The sequence below is a fragment of the Pogona vitticeps genome, chromosome 9 (assembly GCF_051106095.1).
Source record: "Pogona vitticeps strain Pit_001003342236 chromosome 9, PviZW2.1, whole genome shotgun sequence".
Classification (NCBI taxonomy): domain Eukaryota; kingdom Metazoa; phylum Chordata; class Lepidosauria; order Squamata; family Agamidae; genus Pogona; species Pogona vitticeps.
In genome coordinates this window covers 18,751,153-18,768,283 of record NC_135791.1, presented here as the reverse complement: position 1 = coordinate 18,768,283, position 17,131 = coordinate 18,751,153, and the positions used below count along the sequence as shown (strand labels likewise).

Below are 17,131 nucleotides of genomic sequence, written 5' to 3'. Positions count from 1 at the left end.
CCTCTCCATTTTTTTTTCTAGGAATAAAGGATTCAGAAGTGGCTTTCCAGCCTCTCTGGCAGCGTGTGAAGGATGATGCCCCTCGCCCAAGTAGCCGGGCGTGTAACCCTACCTTATTTATTTATTTATTTATTTATTTATTTATTTGTTTATTTATTTATTTATTTATACCCCGCCTATCTAGTCATTTCGACCACTCTAGGTGGCTTACAACAAATGATAACAAGTTCTAAAAAATTTATAACAATTAATTAATTAGATGATTCTATGAGATGGGAAACATAAAAATAAATCAAATAAAGAGAGAGAAAAAAGGAAAGAGGCCAGGAATTTAGCCAGCCAAGCCCTTGGTGATCTTTGGGTGGCCCCTTTGTGACATAGCTCAAAGTCACCTCACAATAGTAGCAAATTGATCACTTTATTGGCTCCATAGAGGGGCCAAGGAAGGAGCGTGGGATTAAGTGTATATAAAATCAGAGAATATGCGCTGCATCACTATAAAGGCCTAAAAAAACGAATGGAAAGCAAATACATGTAATAGGGCAGCGCAGACCTTGTCTTTTAGATCTTCAAAATGATGCAGCGCATACTCATTGCCTTTATCCACAATTTCCCCCCAGTTCCTCCTTTCCTCCATGGAGCCAGCTTGGACCTAGTTTGCTGTTGCTTTGCTGTTTGCTTTTCCAACAAGAAACTAGGCCTGACTTGGGCTTGTCCTGGCCCGTGAGCCCTTCCAGCCCAGCCATCCTTCAAGTGAGCACAATTTAGGCATTTGTCGGACAGCCAGATCTCTCAGAATGGAGAATTTCTGAGATTTAGAGACCAAACAGGAACAAGTGAACAAGTGCAGTCATTAATTTCATCGTGGTGCAGATCCAGAGTTCTGGTCAACAAAATGAACAGGAGAGTATCCAGATTCAACATGGCTGCTTATCCCATTTCAAAATGTGAAATAATTCACAACAGAGCCACTAGCACCATCAAAAGACCAGTAAGTCCTGAATGTACAATGAGCTATAAACACTACTAATGTGAAGTACTCTGCAACTTTCCGTTCCAAAAGTCTGCAGTTTGCATCATCACACAACGTATCTTAGAAAGGTTATACCTCATTGAAGTTCAAAACAAAGACAGTTTCAGATATATTTATTTGTGAAAATATTTGCTAGTTATATGCTCTTTTTCGTTCTTACTTGGATGGAAGAGAATAATATAAAATTTTGGGGAAAAGATACAGACAAGCAACCCAGCACTGGAGGCTAAAATAGAGAAGATCTCCACAGCCACCATGTATTTCCCTTTGGTGCTCAAGTAGGTTGGGATGAAGGACACCCAGACACTGCAGAACACCAGCATGCTGAAGGTGATGAACTTGGCTTCATTGAACCTGTCGGGCAGCTTCCTGGCCAAGAAAGCCACAGTGAGGCTCACCACAGCCAGCAAGCCCAGGTAGCCCAGAATACAGTAGAAGGCAGCAGTCGAGCCCTTGCTGCACTCAAGGATGATGTGTCCAGGCTCCGAGTGCAAATCTGCATGTAGAAATGGGGGAGAAATTCCCACCCAGAGTGTGCAAATCAGAGCTTGGATGAGAGAACAAGACAACACAAAGACATTTGCCAGCCTGGGTCTCATCCACATGTGTGCCTTGCTGCCTGGCTTGGTGACCTTGAAGGCCAGCACCACCGTGATGGTTTTGGCCAGAACTGTTGCAAGAGAGACAGAGAAAATGACCGCAAAGGCCGACTGGCAAAGAAGGCAGGTGAGCTTCTGTGGTTGACCAATAAAGAGCAAGGAGCAGAGGAAGCAGAGCTTGAGGGAGAAGAGGAGGATGTAGCTGAGATGGCGATTGTTGGCTTTGACTATGGCGGAATGTCTATGTTTTATAAAGGTTCCCAGCACCAGTGAAGCAAAGAGCAAGAAAGCAATGGCGGTGGAAGCTGCAGCGATCCCCAGGGGTTCAGCATAGGATAAGAAGGTGACGTGTTTGGGGATGCATTGGTTTCTTGCTTCATTTGGATAGCGGTCTTCTTCACATGCCACACAGTGGTCCATATCTAAAATGAACAAATTAGATCTCATTTGTATCAGTCTGCCTTTATACATTTTCCTTGGCGGTTACCTTCATATTACATCACATGCCTATGGAAAGGACAATTCAAGGTCATTTTGATGTGGAAAGTGGGGGCATGTACTGTATCTCTGTAGCCACGCTTACCTGTCTGGTTGGATATTTCTCCTTTAGGACATTCAATGCACTGGAAGCAACATCTGGGGTTCTTTTTCAAGGGGACCTTCTGGAATCCGGGTGGGCAGGTTTGGCTGCACACTGAATGAGGTGGCTGTGAGGATGCAGAGAGACAAATTTTAAGTCAAATGGAGAGAAGATCTGGTTTTTGTCTGAAGGCAAAACTCCTAGACATCTGTCTGTGTATGCAGTTCATTGGATTCCCTTAGTGCTCTCAATAAGTTGAAAACTCAAAGTTATCATTTGGTGGAAATCAATACATGCTAAGGGGTCAGTAGAGAAATTCCAAAAACCAATAATGCCTAGGATAGCTTTATACGAGATACAAATGCCTAAGATAGCTTTATATGAGGTACAGAAGGCCCCCTATATCCACTGGGGATTGGTTCCAAGCCCCCCTCCATGGATACAGAAAACTGTGGATAATAGCCAATTCTATACATTGTATGCAGAATGGTAAAAGGTGAAAATAACCAGAAAAAATATTTTCACATTTTCATAACCAGAACTGGTCACTAGCGGGTGCCAGAGATCATACTATGTACTGTATGGTTCACCAACAAGTAATCTTATCATGGGCCATGGCTCCGTCTAGTGGCCAGTTCTGGTAATATATGTAAAAATAGTTTTTTCTTTTAATATTTTAAATTAATTATTAAGTTTTGACCAGTAAAATAAATATTTTCAGTCCATGGGTAAGTGAATCAGTGAATCCTGAATCCTGTGGATAAGGGGTCCTATTGTAATTAAAATCAGTGTTTCTTTCAAGTTCTTTTACAAGGATGTGACCCAAAATAAAATAAAAATCCTTGAGCATCTAGCTTGTCTTCCTAACATGATAAAATGGTATTGCCTCAGGAAGAAGCCTGCATTTATTGTTTTATGAGACTTCTTTGTTGATGCATACGTGTCATTACGCTTGGTAAGGGATGGCTATTTTCCCAATGATAAGCTAATGTATCATTAGCTTATCGTTGGAATGTAACTATATTACAAGGAATATTACACTTCAAGGTATACTATGATATTGGCTATGTCTCATACATTTATATAATTGCTGTATAATTAAGATATAATATGATTCAGTTACACTGGGGAGGGATCTCAAGGTTTCATATTTTTACCATTGCACCTCACTTTTGTGGGAGAAGAGCAATATAGTAGCCTTAAAATAATAAACGATAAAAACATCTTACAGACAGTCCTTGAGCTATGCCTCACCTTGAGAAACATGCCACTCCATAAGGCCATCTTTTTATGAATGGTGACACTGTGGTTTGCTGGAGAATGAAGAGTCACTTCACCAACCTTCAGGCTCACAAAAGAGTGATTAGGAAGTAGAATCCAATTAAATACATTGTACGTTGCCAAGTCTCCGCTCTTGTGAAAAAGAGTTTCCGCCATAGCATTGTTGTTGAAAACTGTTTTCTTAAGGGACTGATGCAGCTGAAGGTGATAGAGAACAGGGGGACTTATTTTCATGAAGAAGTGTCAAAAAGTTATCATTTTAAAAATGCCTTCTCTACCAAAGTGTTCAGGGAATTGGTTCTAATGCTTTTACCAGGCAATCATTTCTTCAGAGTTTTACATGGGACCAGATGACGTATTCCATATGTCAAAGATGTGGGAAATGCTCAGAAGATTTCTTGTTCTCAGCTACTTTCCGAATATCTGACTTTACAGGCATTCGGTCAACACTGTGGCTCAGCTGGTTCATTCCTTTTGCTGGCAACCAGACGACATAAGTGCCAAAATGAACCAGCCCATCTCTGGAGCATTTGTACCCACTCTTTTCTGGCTCCCTGTCAAGAGCTGCTCTTTTTTTTAACGTGATGGTAGGACTGCTCTGTTTTGGTTTGATTTCAGCATGTGGGATCTAACCAAAGCAACTGGCTGGCTGTCCCTTTGGAGAAGTCCCTTAACAATCTTGCCTCTTGATCTAGAGAAATGAATAATTTCTGCTTGGTTCTCCTTTAAAAAGCAGGGGAGAGGAAGGCTTGCATTTTTTTAAATTGTTGCTAATGTATCAGAGATGCTTTAAAAGGATTTTTTCAAAAAGCCCTGTCAAAGCATTGCTAGTGAGCTGTGTCAGTTAGCAACCATTGAAAAGGAATGGAAACCTTTGTCTCCCCCTCCAAGGGAGAGTCGAGTGAAAGTTTTTCATTTTTCAAAATCAAGATTGTTAAGATCATCAAGAGGCTTCTGCAAAAGCATAACCAGCCAGCCACTTAACGCTTTTGAGAAATCTTTCCCTTTAAAGGGAAAGAACCATTAGTTTTAAGGGAAAAGAAGACCAAGATGAAGCTCAGCAAGCCCACAGTACAGTAGAAGGCAGCTGAGACTCTGGACTGGTACATGCATGGTACAGTAACCTTTCAGACATCCTGGTCCAAAACTATTCAAAGTTGCTTTATTCATTTAACAACACACTAGCACACTTTTACTGTTTTTCAAACACTAAAACCTACGGCTGTCATATGAAAGAATGAAATACTGGACTGAAAGCAAACATGTAAATGCAATACAGTATATGGCAGTTTTGGCCTGCTGTTGGCATGGTGTGGTTTCATCTATTTCCCAGCAACTACGTGATGGACAGGATATCACAAACCAGCCCAATTCTGGTCTGTGCTCATCTAGACTTATTTTTTTTGGTTCAACAGCCAGACTACTTTGGAGGTGACCTTTTTCGGAGCTAAGCTGGAATGATGAGGACCACACTGAGTTGGCACAGAAGAGTTCCTTTAAATGAGATTGCACCCAGCAAAGTAGCTCTTCTTCATGTGATCCATCTGATCATGCCGTGTGTTCTGAAATATTTAAAAGCTAAAAGAAAAGGAACGCACAAGATCTGTGGGGCCCATTAAACTCCCGTGTCCTCACCCCTCCAGCTCAGAACAATTGTGTCAACTTGGTTAAGACACAAGTGCCTTTAAGCTCCTCCTCTTCTCCAATTACAGTAGGATCACCTTATCCACAGGGGATTGGTTCCAAACACCCCTGCCCCACAGATGCTGAAAAACATGGATTATAGCAAACGCTATTATAATAGCAAATACAGTGGTGCCTCGCATGAGTGCCCCGTTTAACGACGAATCCGCATCGCATGTGAATTTCGTTGTATGGGTATACTGTGTATATACTTACAATGACAATAAATTATTATTATTGCAACGTTTTGAATGGGTGAAAATCGCATTGCGATGATCGGTAAGCGTTTTGCTTACCGATCTTCGCATTGCAATGTTTTCAGAACAGCTGATCGGCGGTTCCAAAATGGCCACCGAGTGAAGAAAATGGCCGCCCACAGCGTTTTTGCACAGTTTCCTCGCTTACCAAGGCAGCGAAAATGGCGGCCATATGGAGGATCTTCACATAACGGTGAGTTTAATGCGTTCCTATGGGGTTTTTGCCCCGTATAGCAACGATTCCGGATAGCAACGATTTATCCGGAACGGATTATCGTCGCTATGCGGGGCACCACTGTACTATACATGAACGGTCTCAGGCTTCCTCTAGTGGCCAGTTCTGATAATAACACAATGGAAGTAAATTTCTTTGTCTCCCTCTAATCGACAGTTCCGGTAATTTCATCATTAGAAAGTTATATTTCCAGAAATTTTTATTTTAATATGTTTAAAATTTTCAGACTGTGGATAAGTGAATCAGCGGATACTGATCACGCAGATACTGCTGTCCTACTGTACTTCCATTCCATCTGATCATTAAAAGAACCATTACATTACTTAAAGAATTAATGTTTAGGTTGGCATGTCTTCATTCTCTCCACATTGCTTTCTCTCATTGCTGTATTTTTTTAGATTGTAACCCACCGGCAGTAACAATCCTGTTTGTTGCTGAGCTTATGAAAACCATGTTGGGAAACTTTTGTGCTATAAAGCACAAAATATGTATTAAATGCTTTGCCACCGCACACTGTGGGTTCAATCATATAGGGAAAAGCTCTCATTTTGGACTGCTGGTGACACAGTGTGGCACAAGCTGTTTCCCAGTGTTCACACAACACATGTGAGACCATGAACTGGCCTGATCCTGATCCGTATCCAAGCAGGACTTTTTAAAGTTCAGCAATAGGGTTACTCTTTTTAGGGGCCATGCTGAAGCGATTCCTTCATAGATTGAAGGGTTGCTTTTAATGAAGGTTTCTCGTGGCAAAACAACATTTCCTAGTGGGATCAGATGTGATGCTTTCTCATTGTTTGATTGCACTTTCACTCCCAGTAACCTCAACAGACAGCAGTCCTTCATTTATGTTATCGAAGAGGATTACCTTCCAGAGAGGGAAATTTCCAGTGCCTGGACCGTTTCCCTTTGATTTCCTCTTAGTTCTCCCCAAAAGAAGCTTGTGCAGTGCTCTGGCAATTCCAAAAACTGCTTTGTAGATACTGTAACTTAGGGGGCTCATGTCAACATCAAAATGTGATGCAACGGCACCATCCAGCTTCTCCTGACCGGTACATGACTTGATTCCAAGTTTTGGAGGTAATGCATAAGGGGGAAGCAAATTACAATCAAACTCTAGTCTCCAAAACTTCTTAATAAAAATGTCATTTGGGTATTTGCTTGGGCTTACTGACCGAAGAAACGTCCGGAATTCAGGAATAAACTTGTTAGCGGAATTAAAGGATAAAGCACCAGAAAACGTTCTTGACCTTACTTGCAGACTAGCGTCCCACTTAGCAGTGGTCAGCCACACTTTCCCTGCTATTATGGCATGAGATCGTTCATATACCATGGAGAAGAAGAAAGCATCGCCATAGGCGACCACTACTTTGCTTGAGGACCGCCATAACTCTTCCTTTCTCCACTCCAGTTCGTTCAAATATGGAATAATTCTTTTGAACAATAATACAAATTCACAACAGACCCCATTTTTCTCCATTTCTCCTTCTAGGTCATGGAGGAAGTTCGTTCTTCTGCCATACTCGGAAATGATAAGGCCAACCCATGTCCAACCAAAGTGGAGGAGCAATTTCACGATGTCTATATGTTGAAAGTCATCACTTGGATATATCTGATACAAAGAGGGGAATGCAATTCGATTGGCTAGGAGGGGATGAGAGGAGCCATAACTGATCTGCGGAGACACAAAGCATTCCGAGATGCCCTCGCAACAGTCAGTACGACATGAATTCAAGGACTCAGCCAATGCAGAATGTTGTTGTTTTGAAAACCTGAGGTCTAGTCTATAATTAAACATGAAACATTCTTGGGCCCTTTCTTTCTGTCCAACAGAGGTGTTGAGAATTTGTCCCAATGGGATCAAACTCAAACATTTTACCTGTCAAAAATAAGTTTTTTGAAGCCCATAATAAAATATTATGTGGTTGTAGCAGGGTAAATAGTAAGGATGGTTTTTCTGCTGAACAGAAAGGACAAATAGGGATAGCCCTGCAGGCTGAAAGGTATTTAGCTGCATTCAGCCTTTATAGAACATTATTTAGATCTTCCAACATTGGTTACCATTATATTCCCTAATTCTTTTAATGAGCTTCATAGGCCTTCCTAGCCAACTGCCCCTGTTCTATCTTCAAAATAACCCTGCGTTTACCTTCATGACCCTACCTGAGTGTTAAGATCATCAGGAAATGTCTTTCTCTTGGTTCCACCACTTTCATACGTATGTTTGGTGAGGACATGGGAATGGGCCTTTTTCTCTGTTGCTGCTCCCAGACTTTGGAACTCCTTCCCCATCTTTGTCGTCCTTCTGTTAGCAGGCAAAAAACTTTCCCTTCAGTCAAGGTTTCCTTGAGTGACTGGCTGCCAGAGTGGGATTATTTAATGGATGATTGTGCCTTATTGCTTTGAATGTGGTTTTGGTGTTGCTCTTCTTTACTATCTTTTAGAGCAGTATTTATTTGGTCCTTTTCAGTATTTGTATACTTATGTTATTAGCTTTAAATATCGTCTTTAAAGATATAAGCCGCCTTGACTCCTCCTTAAGGAAAAAGGCGGGGTAATTTTTTAAATAAATATTTCTTAAATTTATGTTGCAACCATTCTGATTTCTGCGGTAAATAGTGCTCAAAGTGGCTCACAATAATTCAAGACATGACAATAATTCAAGACAAATACTCATGAAACATCAAACCATATTGGTTAAAAACTCAACATACATTAATAGAAAGAAGTAAGAAATCACGCCTTCCACCCTTCAGTATCTATTTCAACAATCAGGCCCTGTTAAATAAGCCTATATGAATAAAATTTTGCTATTGCAAATATCATCCTCCTAAAATAATTTGGGCTAAGTTCATAAATTGGTGTGTTATGCCTGGAGACAGGGGCTTTGCTACAGTTTTCTGCTTTGTGTCTTAAAAATACCCTGATTAGATTTCACTGCCATCCACCTTGATCTGGATGGATGTCGATAACCACTGGATCGTCAGCTGGAGTGGCCTCTTGTGCTCTTTTCAAAGGCATGGAGGACATGGATGTACAATTCAAGGAGGTACAAATTTCCTTAACAGCAGCGTCTCAAGGAGGAGTTTCCTTTTTCACACATTAAAAGCCCAAATGAAAAAGACATGTTTTAAGCCCTTACCTGTGGCACCTTGTAGAGACCCAACATATTGGCTACCCATAGAGATGATTCCAAAGTCTGTCCTCCAATGACAGCCACCATCTTCTTTGAGCCCTGGCAATTATAGTTGGGAAATATTTTAACCTTATTGCTGGCCTCTGCAACCATCTTGTTATAAAGTGACTGTCCATAAAAATATTTAGAACCATAGAGATAGAGAGGTGGTGGGATCGGAGCAAGCGTGTCCCTTTCTGACAGCAGACTGATGACATTCTCACAATTTTGGCTCCCACTGTAATAGTCGTCATAGAGACGGAAACCCAGGGAGAGGTTGGGTAAGAAATGGGGGTCGCTGTTGATTTTCTCTATAGCAAAGACCAGCGCCAGGACATGCTGGTAGCTCTTAGACATGGAGCTGTATGGAGACGGAGAGAACAAAAAACACATTTCAACTGCAGTGATAAACAATGAGGTCTACACAGAGCGACACAGGTTGGCCCTAGCATGGAATCTGGGTAGGGCAACCCAAGACATTTTTTTTGCCTTTGGTGGAAAGACAAGATAGTACTGCTAACAAGAGCTTCACTATGACTTGAGTATGATTTTGGGAACTGTAGGGTTAGCAAAATGAAGTTTTACTTGGCTACAAAGCCGTACAAAACACAGAAAGAAAACTTCACAATAACAGAAGAAACAGAAGCATTGATTCTGTTTTGTTAGTTCTGTGCAGCAGGTGGCAATGTAAACCCCTGCTGAACTTCCCTTACCATGAAAATCCTGTGATAAGACAATCCAAAATGGAACAGCAGATGATGCTGTAAGATGATGAGGTGGAATGACTCCCTAAAGGAGGCACAGGCTTGAGTGTGCAAGAGGTGAGCAAGGCTGTTGAGGACAGAACAGGGTGGAGACCGCTCATTCATGGGGTCGCCGTAAATCAAAGACAACTTGATGGCACATCACAACAACAAGAGGCAGATGTTAGAGAGAAATGTTTTGGCCCCGGTGGATTCCTTCTCTGTATTTGGTGCCATGCTGCATCTAGGATGGAGTTTCCTAACACCTGAGCCGAACTTGAAAAACCAAATCCACCTTTTACTGGTATGTTTCCCCATGTGATCCGTTGGCTGTCCCTCACCCAATACGCACTTCTTTTCTACTCCCTTCTACCCCTGCATTCCACGTACTGTACAGGCCCATGGGACAGGGCTAGCAGAAGAGTTATCAGCCATTGGGGCAGTACCTTCACTGCACCCGAGGGCTGTGGAAAAGCATAAAGAACGCAGAACTGAGAGGCAAATGCAGATCTCCAGCCTTTCCTCCATGACTGTGACTCTTGCCTTTGGCAGTCCTGTCCTGTTTTGAAGAACAATCCTGTCTTCTTAGTCTGCTATCCAGATGCTAAGCTTCAAATCCCTTCTGTCCCTCCTCCATGTGGTTGTAAACCTTTAATATGGACCTTGACTGACCAGCCTTTCGGACAGAGTGTGTCTCCAAATAGAGGATTATTAGCAGCCTTCACTTCCAACATTCTTTTTAAAATTGTGTGCCATCAAGCCAGTTCCAGCTTAAGGGGACCCTTTCAAGGTATAACGTACTCAGAGGTAGTTTACCATTTCCTTCTTCTTGGAAAGAAGGTTCAGCCCGTATATACAGCCGTAGCTTACGCAAGACTATACGGACTGACTTTTCTCCCAGCAGGCACCGTGGGGAACCAAACACCCAACCTCTGGCTCTGTAGTCAGATACCCAATGCCCTGAATTCTCCACAAAGTGACCTTAAACTGCTCTAATGGCCAAAACAGATTGGAAGGAAGGTCTTCGGGTTTGTTGACTTTCCACTTGACTGAAAGTTGGCTGATCACTATTAGATTATGGGGCTTGATTTATCATACTCAGACTGGTCCCACAGCCTAGAAAATATCTTGGCCATATAGAATCTGACCCAGTTGCCAACTCAAAGTCTCAGAGGGCTGATGATGTGGATATAAGAAGCTCCAACGCTAGCTGGTAGAGGTCCTTGTTTGAGACCAGCCATTACACTTTTTAGAAATTTTAGGATCCCCGCCTGTTAATAAGAAACCAAAGTCTTACATTCTTTCAGCATTATATGGAGAAATCTCGGGGCGAATGTCATAATTTATTTCATGGATCCCTTGGTGAGCCAAAGATAATACTCCGCCAATAATAATATCGCCGTCTTGGTAATATCCCTCGGTGTAGGGTCTCTCCAGGTGACATTGTGTCTTTGCCAACCTGAGAGCAGCACAGGGTAGAAGCAACAAGAGGAAGAAGAGCGAGGTCATGGCTGGAGTATCTTCAGATGATCATGGATCAAAACTCAGCTTAAAAGCATCCCATTTTCAAAGGGGGGTGAGCTTTCATGGAGTGCAACAGAGCCATCCATAGCAGCCGTGCAATGAAACCTGTTTCATCTCATGCAGCGATCCACCACTTGACGGGACTCCATTCTGAGTGACAGAGGCTGGTTCATAGGAGGTCTGCAAAGGCTCTTGTCTTATTTAGAGTGGTCTCTCTTTTTTCTTCCTCCTTGCTTCAGGCTGTAGAGCCCTGGCTGCCTCAAAGCAGGTGGACAAACCATGATCACAGTTATTGCACCGATCCCCAGACAGGGGTGAGTCCCCATCCTACAGGTCTGGGCAGTTCCTTGACAGGGATTATTGTCCTCCAGTGGAGAGGACAAACATGTTTGTACGGCTTGCTTCAGGCAGGTGCAGAATGTAATTAGAAAGCATGTATTTCCAAGGTAGACGGCTGTGGTTTTCCCCTAAGACTGAGTCTCTTGATTCTTTTCCTGTTCTTTTTCCTTTCAAGAGAAGTTCCTTCTTCTCTCCCACAGCAAATGCCCTCTTTAGGGTTGGGGGTCACAAACACTGAAGGGATAAGTATAAGAACTAGATAAGATAAAAGGCTCCTCCAAGTTCCAACAGTGGCTTCTTTCTTTGTCCATGTCAGAAGCACTGCAGTAATATTAATAAGAACAGTAGGATCCCTGTATCCGTGGGGGATCAGTTCTAAGCCCCCCGTCCATGGATGCAGAAAAACACGGATTAGAGCAAACACTATTTTAATAGCAAGCACTATACTGTACATCCCATGGTCTCTGTCTCCCTCTAGTGGCCAGTTCTGGTAACTTTATCTTTATAAATATTTCTAAGATTTTTCTTTTAATATTTTCAGACGGTCAATAAGTGAATCAGTGCATACTGATCACACAGATAAGAGGGTCCTACTGTGTATGATATAATTTACATCCAGAAATGGGCAACATAAAGAGCACTTGGGGCAGCTATCATAAAGTCTTCCATAGTATGTATATGTTGAGGGACACAGAGTACCCTAATCTAGATGTGAAATTGCCTGCTCTTCTCTGCACTCACAAACGACTGTGTCAGTGTGAAACCTCACCTCTTTGTAATATTAATTTTGATGTGAGTTTATGCTGGCCCTAAAGGGGTTTTTGTTTCTATATGTTCATTTTTTAAAAAATTGCTGTATATTTTTGTTATTTCCTGGGAGCTGCCCAGAGTAGTGTCTTAAATAAGTTTAAACACATAAACTAAATAAATAAAACAAATCCCCAATGTCTTAGGTTTCCTTTGGTTTTGCCAACTCTCATCCATGGCCTATTAAGTGACCTCTCAGTAACCCAATTGTCCATGTGACTGCACTTTCCTGACGTTCCATCCATTTTAAGAGGTGGGTGGTTCCTTATTTCCACGTTATCATCCTGATACTCTGTGCTGTTTGTTCCAGAATTACAAAAGTTCTGAGGGGAAAAAAAAACTTCTCCTTGATTTTAAACTGGGAGGGGTGGGATGGTCACCAAAGAGTAGATACGCATTTGATGTAGATGTTTTGAGTCTTTCACTATTAACTGCTCCCTATCTGTGTGTGTCACTGGCGAAGCCTTCTAGGTCATTGATTTTATCAATACAGGTTGGCTTCAGACATCCGGTAATTATTCTTCAGCTTTTATTGACTGCTACCTCTACCCGGTTTGCATGGAGTGAACTGTACCGCACTGGGCTCACATATTCGCCTGTGGAGCAGCACAGAAGCAAGGCTGTAGTTCTTACTGTGGTTCCTTTTATAAAGCGGGTATAAAGTGTGCTCAAATAATTGTTCCAAGTTAACACTGCTCCCATGTACTACAGTATGTCAGTGGTTCACAATTTTGGGTCCCCAGATATTCCTGGACTAAAACTCCCAGAAGCCTTCACCACTAGCTATGCTGGCCAGGATTTCTGGGAGAACATCTGGGGGCCTAGGATGGGAACCATCTGGGGACCTAGGGTGGGAACCACTGTACTGTACCATGTGCTCGCTCTCTGACATTTATTATCTGGAGTTCTAACTCTGGTGAGCCTGTTGGGTATCTCAGTGGCCAACATCCCCTTGCTGGGGAACTGATTAAAGCTGCTGAGTCAGATCTCTTCCTGTCTGATGATATCGGGGACACAGAAAATGCCACTTAATGTCAAAGGTTGCCCTTTCAGTTCGGCACTGCCGGGAATGTCGCTTTGTTCCTCTTTGTCTTCTTCACAGAAAGAAAGGCAGGTGGGAGGCAGCCAAGCCATGCCTCCTCGAGCATCACATACATGATCAAGCACATAGAAGCACAAACCCCGCTAAAGGAACAATAGGTGTCCCACAAATTTAAATCTTATCTCTCTAACTTTTCAAACTTTTCAGGGTTCTTTGGTCTGATTACCAGAACACACTGCCCCCTTTGTAAATCACCCTAAGGACTACAGCCTTGACACTACACTACTCCTCAGGTGAATACATCAGCCCCGTGTGGCATAGTTTAGCCTATACAAAACAGATGGACGTAGCACTCAATTATCATTCTCGAGTTATTACTAGATACCTGAAGTCAATCCCTACCAATAAGATCAACTGAGCTGAGTACTCTGGGCCCCTATCTCCATCTTCTCTCCCTCTTTTCCCGTTACCCACCCACCCACCCACCCACCCACCCTTCCTTCCTTCCTGCCTGCCTGCCTGCCTGCCTGCCTGCCTGCCTGCCTGCCTGCCTGCCTGCCTGCCTGCAGAGAAAGCCCTGATCTCATCAGTGAGCAGAATGTGTTTCTAAGGCAGCCACTGAGAAGAGAGTAAGTGAGAGACCTTTAAAGGGCAATGGGCACAGTCTTCTTTGGTTCTTTCTTAAAAGGGCAATGCAGGAAGTCTGCATTTCCTTCACACAACATGGAATTTTCTTTTCCCAGACTTTTATTTGGCCACCCACCGGCACTACAAGTAAGCTTATTTGAAGGATTTGAAATGAGTTCTGCTTCTCTTCCTAGATTTGAAATAAGTGGTGCTGCGGACCCCTCTTGCCACAGCCTGAAGATTGCTAGGGCGGATACTGGATTACTGCAGAAAAACATCTCTAAACAGCATGAACTTTAATGACTGAACCAATAGTAAAGGCAAAGAAGTATAAGTTCTAAGGCAAAGAGCATACTCTCCTTGTCCACTGTGGCCAATGCAGCATTTCCCCAACTTTCTGTCTCCTATTCCCTGCTTCCATTGCATCATTTTCTTTCTAAGGTTTTTAAGATCCCTAATAGCAGCCTAAGTCAGGAGGGGGTTGTCTCCCCCACAGCACAACCAAGATGTTGGCAAGCAGCAAATCCCCTCATTCCCAGCTAGCATCATTCAAGTAGCCAAGTGTACATCAGACGGCAGATTAAACACATGTTTGTATACAAGGATACTCAAAACAAATTCCCTTTGAGCTCTGTGGGACTTATTCTCAGGTAAGTGGAAACAGAACTGCAGCAGAAGGCAATCCAGTTTTGCCTCACTCCATTATGAGCAACGCAACAGTACCATCATGGGAGGACTTGGGGGCAGATGTCGGACGGTGACCTGAACAGAATGATCGGGAGACCTCTACATTATACCAAGGCTCTTTTGCCACACTTTGGAGCAAAGGAAATAACACATAGCCCATCTAGATTCTAAAATGTTCCCCACCATAAGACTGTTGTTAGATCCAGAGTTTAAAACAATGTAATTACATAACTCGTTCCCAGTCTATCTTTCTCAAATCCAGAAGTATTCTCCAGAAATTCCATCACACAAGATTTGATGAAGGATCTAACCCGTTGATGTTCAAATAAGGAACAGTTTCAGACTCATTTGTATTTATTATCTGGACAGTATTTGCTGGTCATATGTTGCTTTCAATTCTTATGTGGCTGCAGAAAAATAATATAGCATTTAGGAAGAGGCAGGCAAGCCACTCTGCCACTGGAAGTCAAAATAGAGAAGATCTCCACAGCCACCATGTATTTCTCTTTGGTGCTCAAGTAGGTTGAGATGAAGGACATCGAGATGCTGCAGAACACTAGCATGCCGAAATTAATGAACCTGGCTTCATTGAACCTATCAGGCAGTGTCTAAGAAGGCAATGATGAAGGTCAACTAAGCTAGCAGATGCCGGCAGGCAGAAATGCAGTAGAAAGCAGTGATTAAGTCCACACTGCACTCAAGAATGATGTGTCTGGGCTCTGACTACAAATCGGCATATAGGAATGCAGAAGAGGAACCTGGATGAGAGGAGCAGTCAATGCAAAGGCTCTGCAGCCCTGTGTCTCGTCCGCTTTTATGCTTTGCTCCCCAGCTTGGTGACTGTGAAAGCCAGGACTATCGTGATGGTTTTAGCCAGAACTATTGCGAGAGAGAGAGAGAGAGAGAGAGAGAGAGAGAAAATGGCTGCAAAGGCTGTGTGATAGAGAACGCTTTTGGAACTACCTCCAGCATGCTCAAAGCTATTTTGGAGGTGGTCTAAACTGGTTCGCTTTTGGATCCATGTAGGTATTTGTAGAATTCTGGATCAGAGTTTTTTTTTTAAACAAATTGTTATAACCTGGGAAACCAGGTATTATACAGTACTATCTTATATATTTTTTTAAGATGGTGCACCTTACATAGAGAGGTTCAGTGTGCCTGCATTTCAGTCATGTGTTATTTTGGGTGTGTGGGAGAGTTGCCTCCAAAGTAACATTTTGCATCAGGAGGGGCTAATCTGCCAGACCACTCTAAATGGCAATGCAGCAGCCCTGTACAGCAGAGAATCCAGAGAAGGGCGTGGCATGTAGATGATTCTGTCAACCTAGTTTCCCGAAATATGCCTAGGAAAAGTGGCATAAGGATTTTATTTCCAGGGATGAAAACATGCATTATAGGTTTAACAGGGCCGTGAAAGGCTAGTGAAAACTGAGCAATACTTAGTGGTTTTTATTACTGCCCATAAATTGAGCCTTGTGGCACAGTGATTAAACTGCAATACTGCAGTGAAGACTCTACTCACAACTTGAGTTCGATGTCAAGCTCAGGTATCCAGCTTCTATCTTTCTGAGGTTGGTAAATTTAGTACCAGGGAGGTGGTGATGTGTAGTCTGAGAAATTAAGTTGCAAACCGCATAGAGCTTTAAGCCCTGTGGGGTGGTATCTGAGCAGCACATTTTGCCTTTACAGGAGCTACAGACCCTGGCATTTCTTTGCCGCACACCAACAAGGAAAACGGATGGGAAAAAGCAGAAGGGGAGAGATAATGACCTACCTAATCAAAGCCCACACAAGAAAGAACACATTCATCCAACCACATCCTCACACACATACTGCCCAATACAGTGTAATATAAAAGCATTGATTGGTGGAAGGAAGGAAGGAAGGAAGGAAGGAAGGAAGGAAGGAAGGAAGGAAGGAAGGAAGGAAGGAAGGAAGGAAGGAATGCTAAGTGCCTGCCTGAGCAGCGGCAGGGGGGTAGGTAGATCCTAGTGACCTCTCTCTGAAACCTTGCCAGTGGTTGGACCCCCCAGGAGCATTCCAGGTCTGCACTGGTTATTCAACTTTCAATGGGCTCTTCTCCTGCCTCTTCCTCCTTATGCTACATTCTTTGCCCCGATACTATTGGAGCAAACGTGCATGATCTGTTTAAACGTTCAAACCATGACAATGTGGTTTAATCGCAGTTTGGTCGGTGACACATTAGTTTTAATGAGTCAACTTGTTATCTGAAGTGGGGCTCCAGAGAGATGTTGCATCGCTGGTGGCATTACCTGTTGTGTTATTTCTTATTGATTTGCAGGGTAGTCTTCCTTTCTAAATCTTCAGGGCAGCTGGGGCATGCTTATTGCTCTTTATTTTTAGTGTATAAGTACTGTATGTATATACTTACAACGACAATCAATTTATTTGATATTTGATTTGATATTTAAAACAAGGGTCTTGCATAGTAGCGCTGTGCACAATACGGGACCTTGTCTGCTATCGCCGCGCTGGATGAAAGAATCTTTTGTGGCATC

The 17,131-nt window shown here is 42.7% G+C and overlaps 1 protein-coding gene across 1 annotated transcript; it reads right to left on the bottom strand.

Annotated features, from left to right (window-relative positions):
• Nucleotides 1-843: 843 nt before the first annotated feature.
• LOC110089081 (vomeronasal type-2 receptor 26) lies at nt 844-11,095 on the bottom strand. The gene is made up of 5 exons (XM_020811860.3): nt 10,884-11,095; nt 8,811-9,204; nt 3,467-3,691; nt 2,216-2,339; nt 844-2,054 (listed from the first exon to the last, which is right to left on the bottom strand). Exons 1-5 carry the CDS (start codon nt 11,093-11,095, stop codon nt 1,147-1,149), a joined length of 1,863 nt encoding a protein of 620 aa, XP_020667519.3. The 3' UTR covers nt 844-1,146.
• Between the last annotated feature and the right edge of the window lie 6,036 nt (nt 11,096-17,131).

Coding starts and splice junctions, on each gene's coding strand:
- LOC110089081 (XM_020811860.3), bottom strand. CDS start 11,095: ATGACCTCGCTCTTCTTCCTCTTGTTGCTTCTACCCTGTGCTGCTCTC. Junction 9,205..10,883: donor CCATATAATGCTGAAAGAAT/GTAAGACTTTGG, acceptor GTCTCCATACAG/CTCCATGTCTAAGAGCTACC. Junction 2,055..2,215: donor AGAAATATCCAACCAGACAG/GTAAGCGTGGCT, acceptor TGTTCATTTTAG/ATATGGACCACTGTGTGGCA.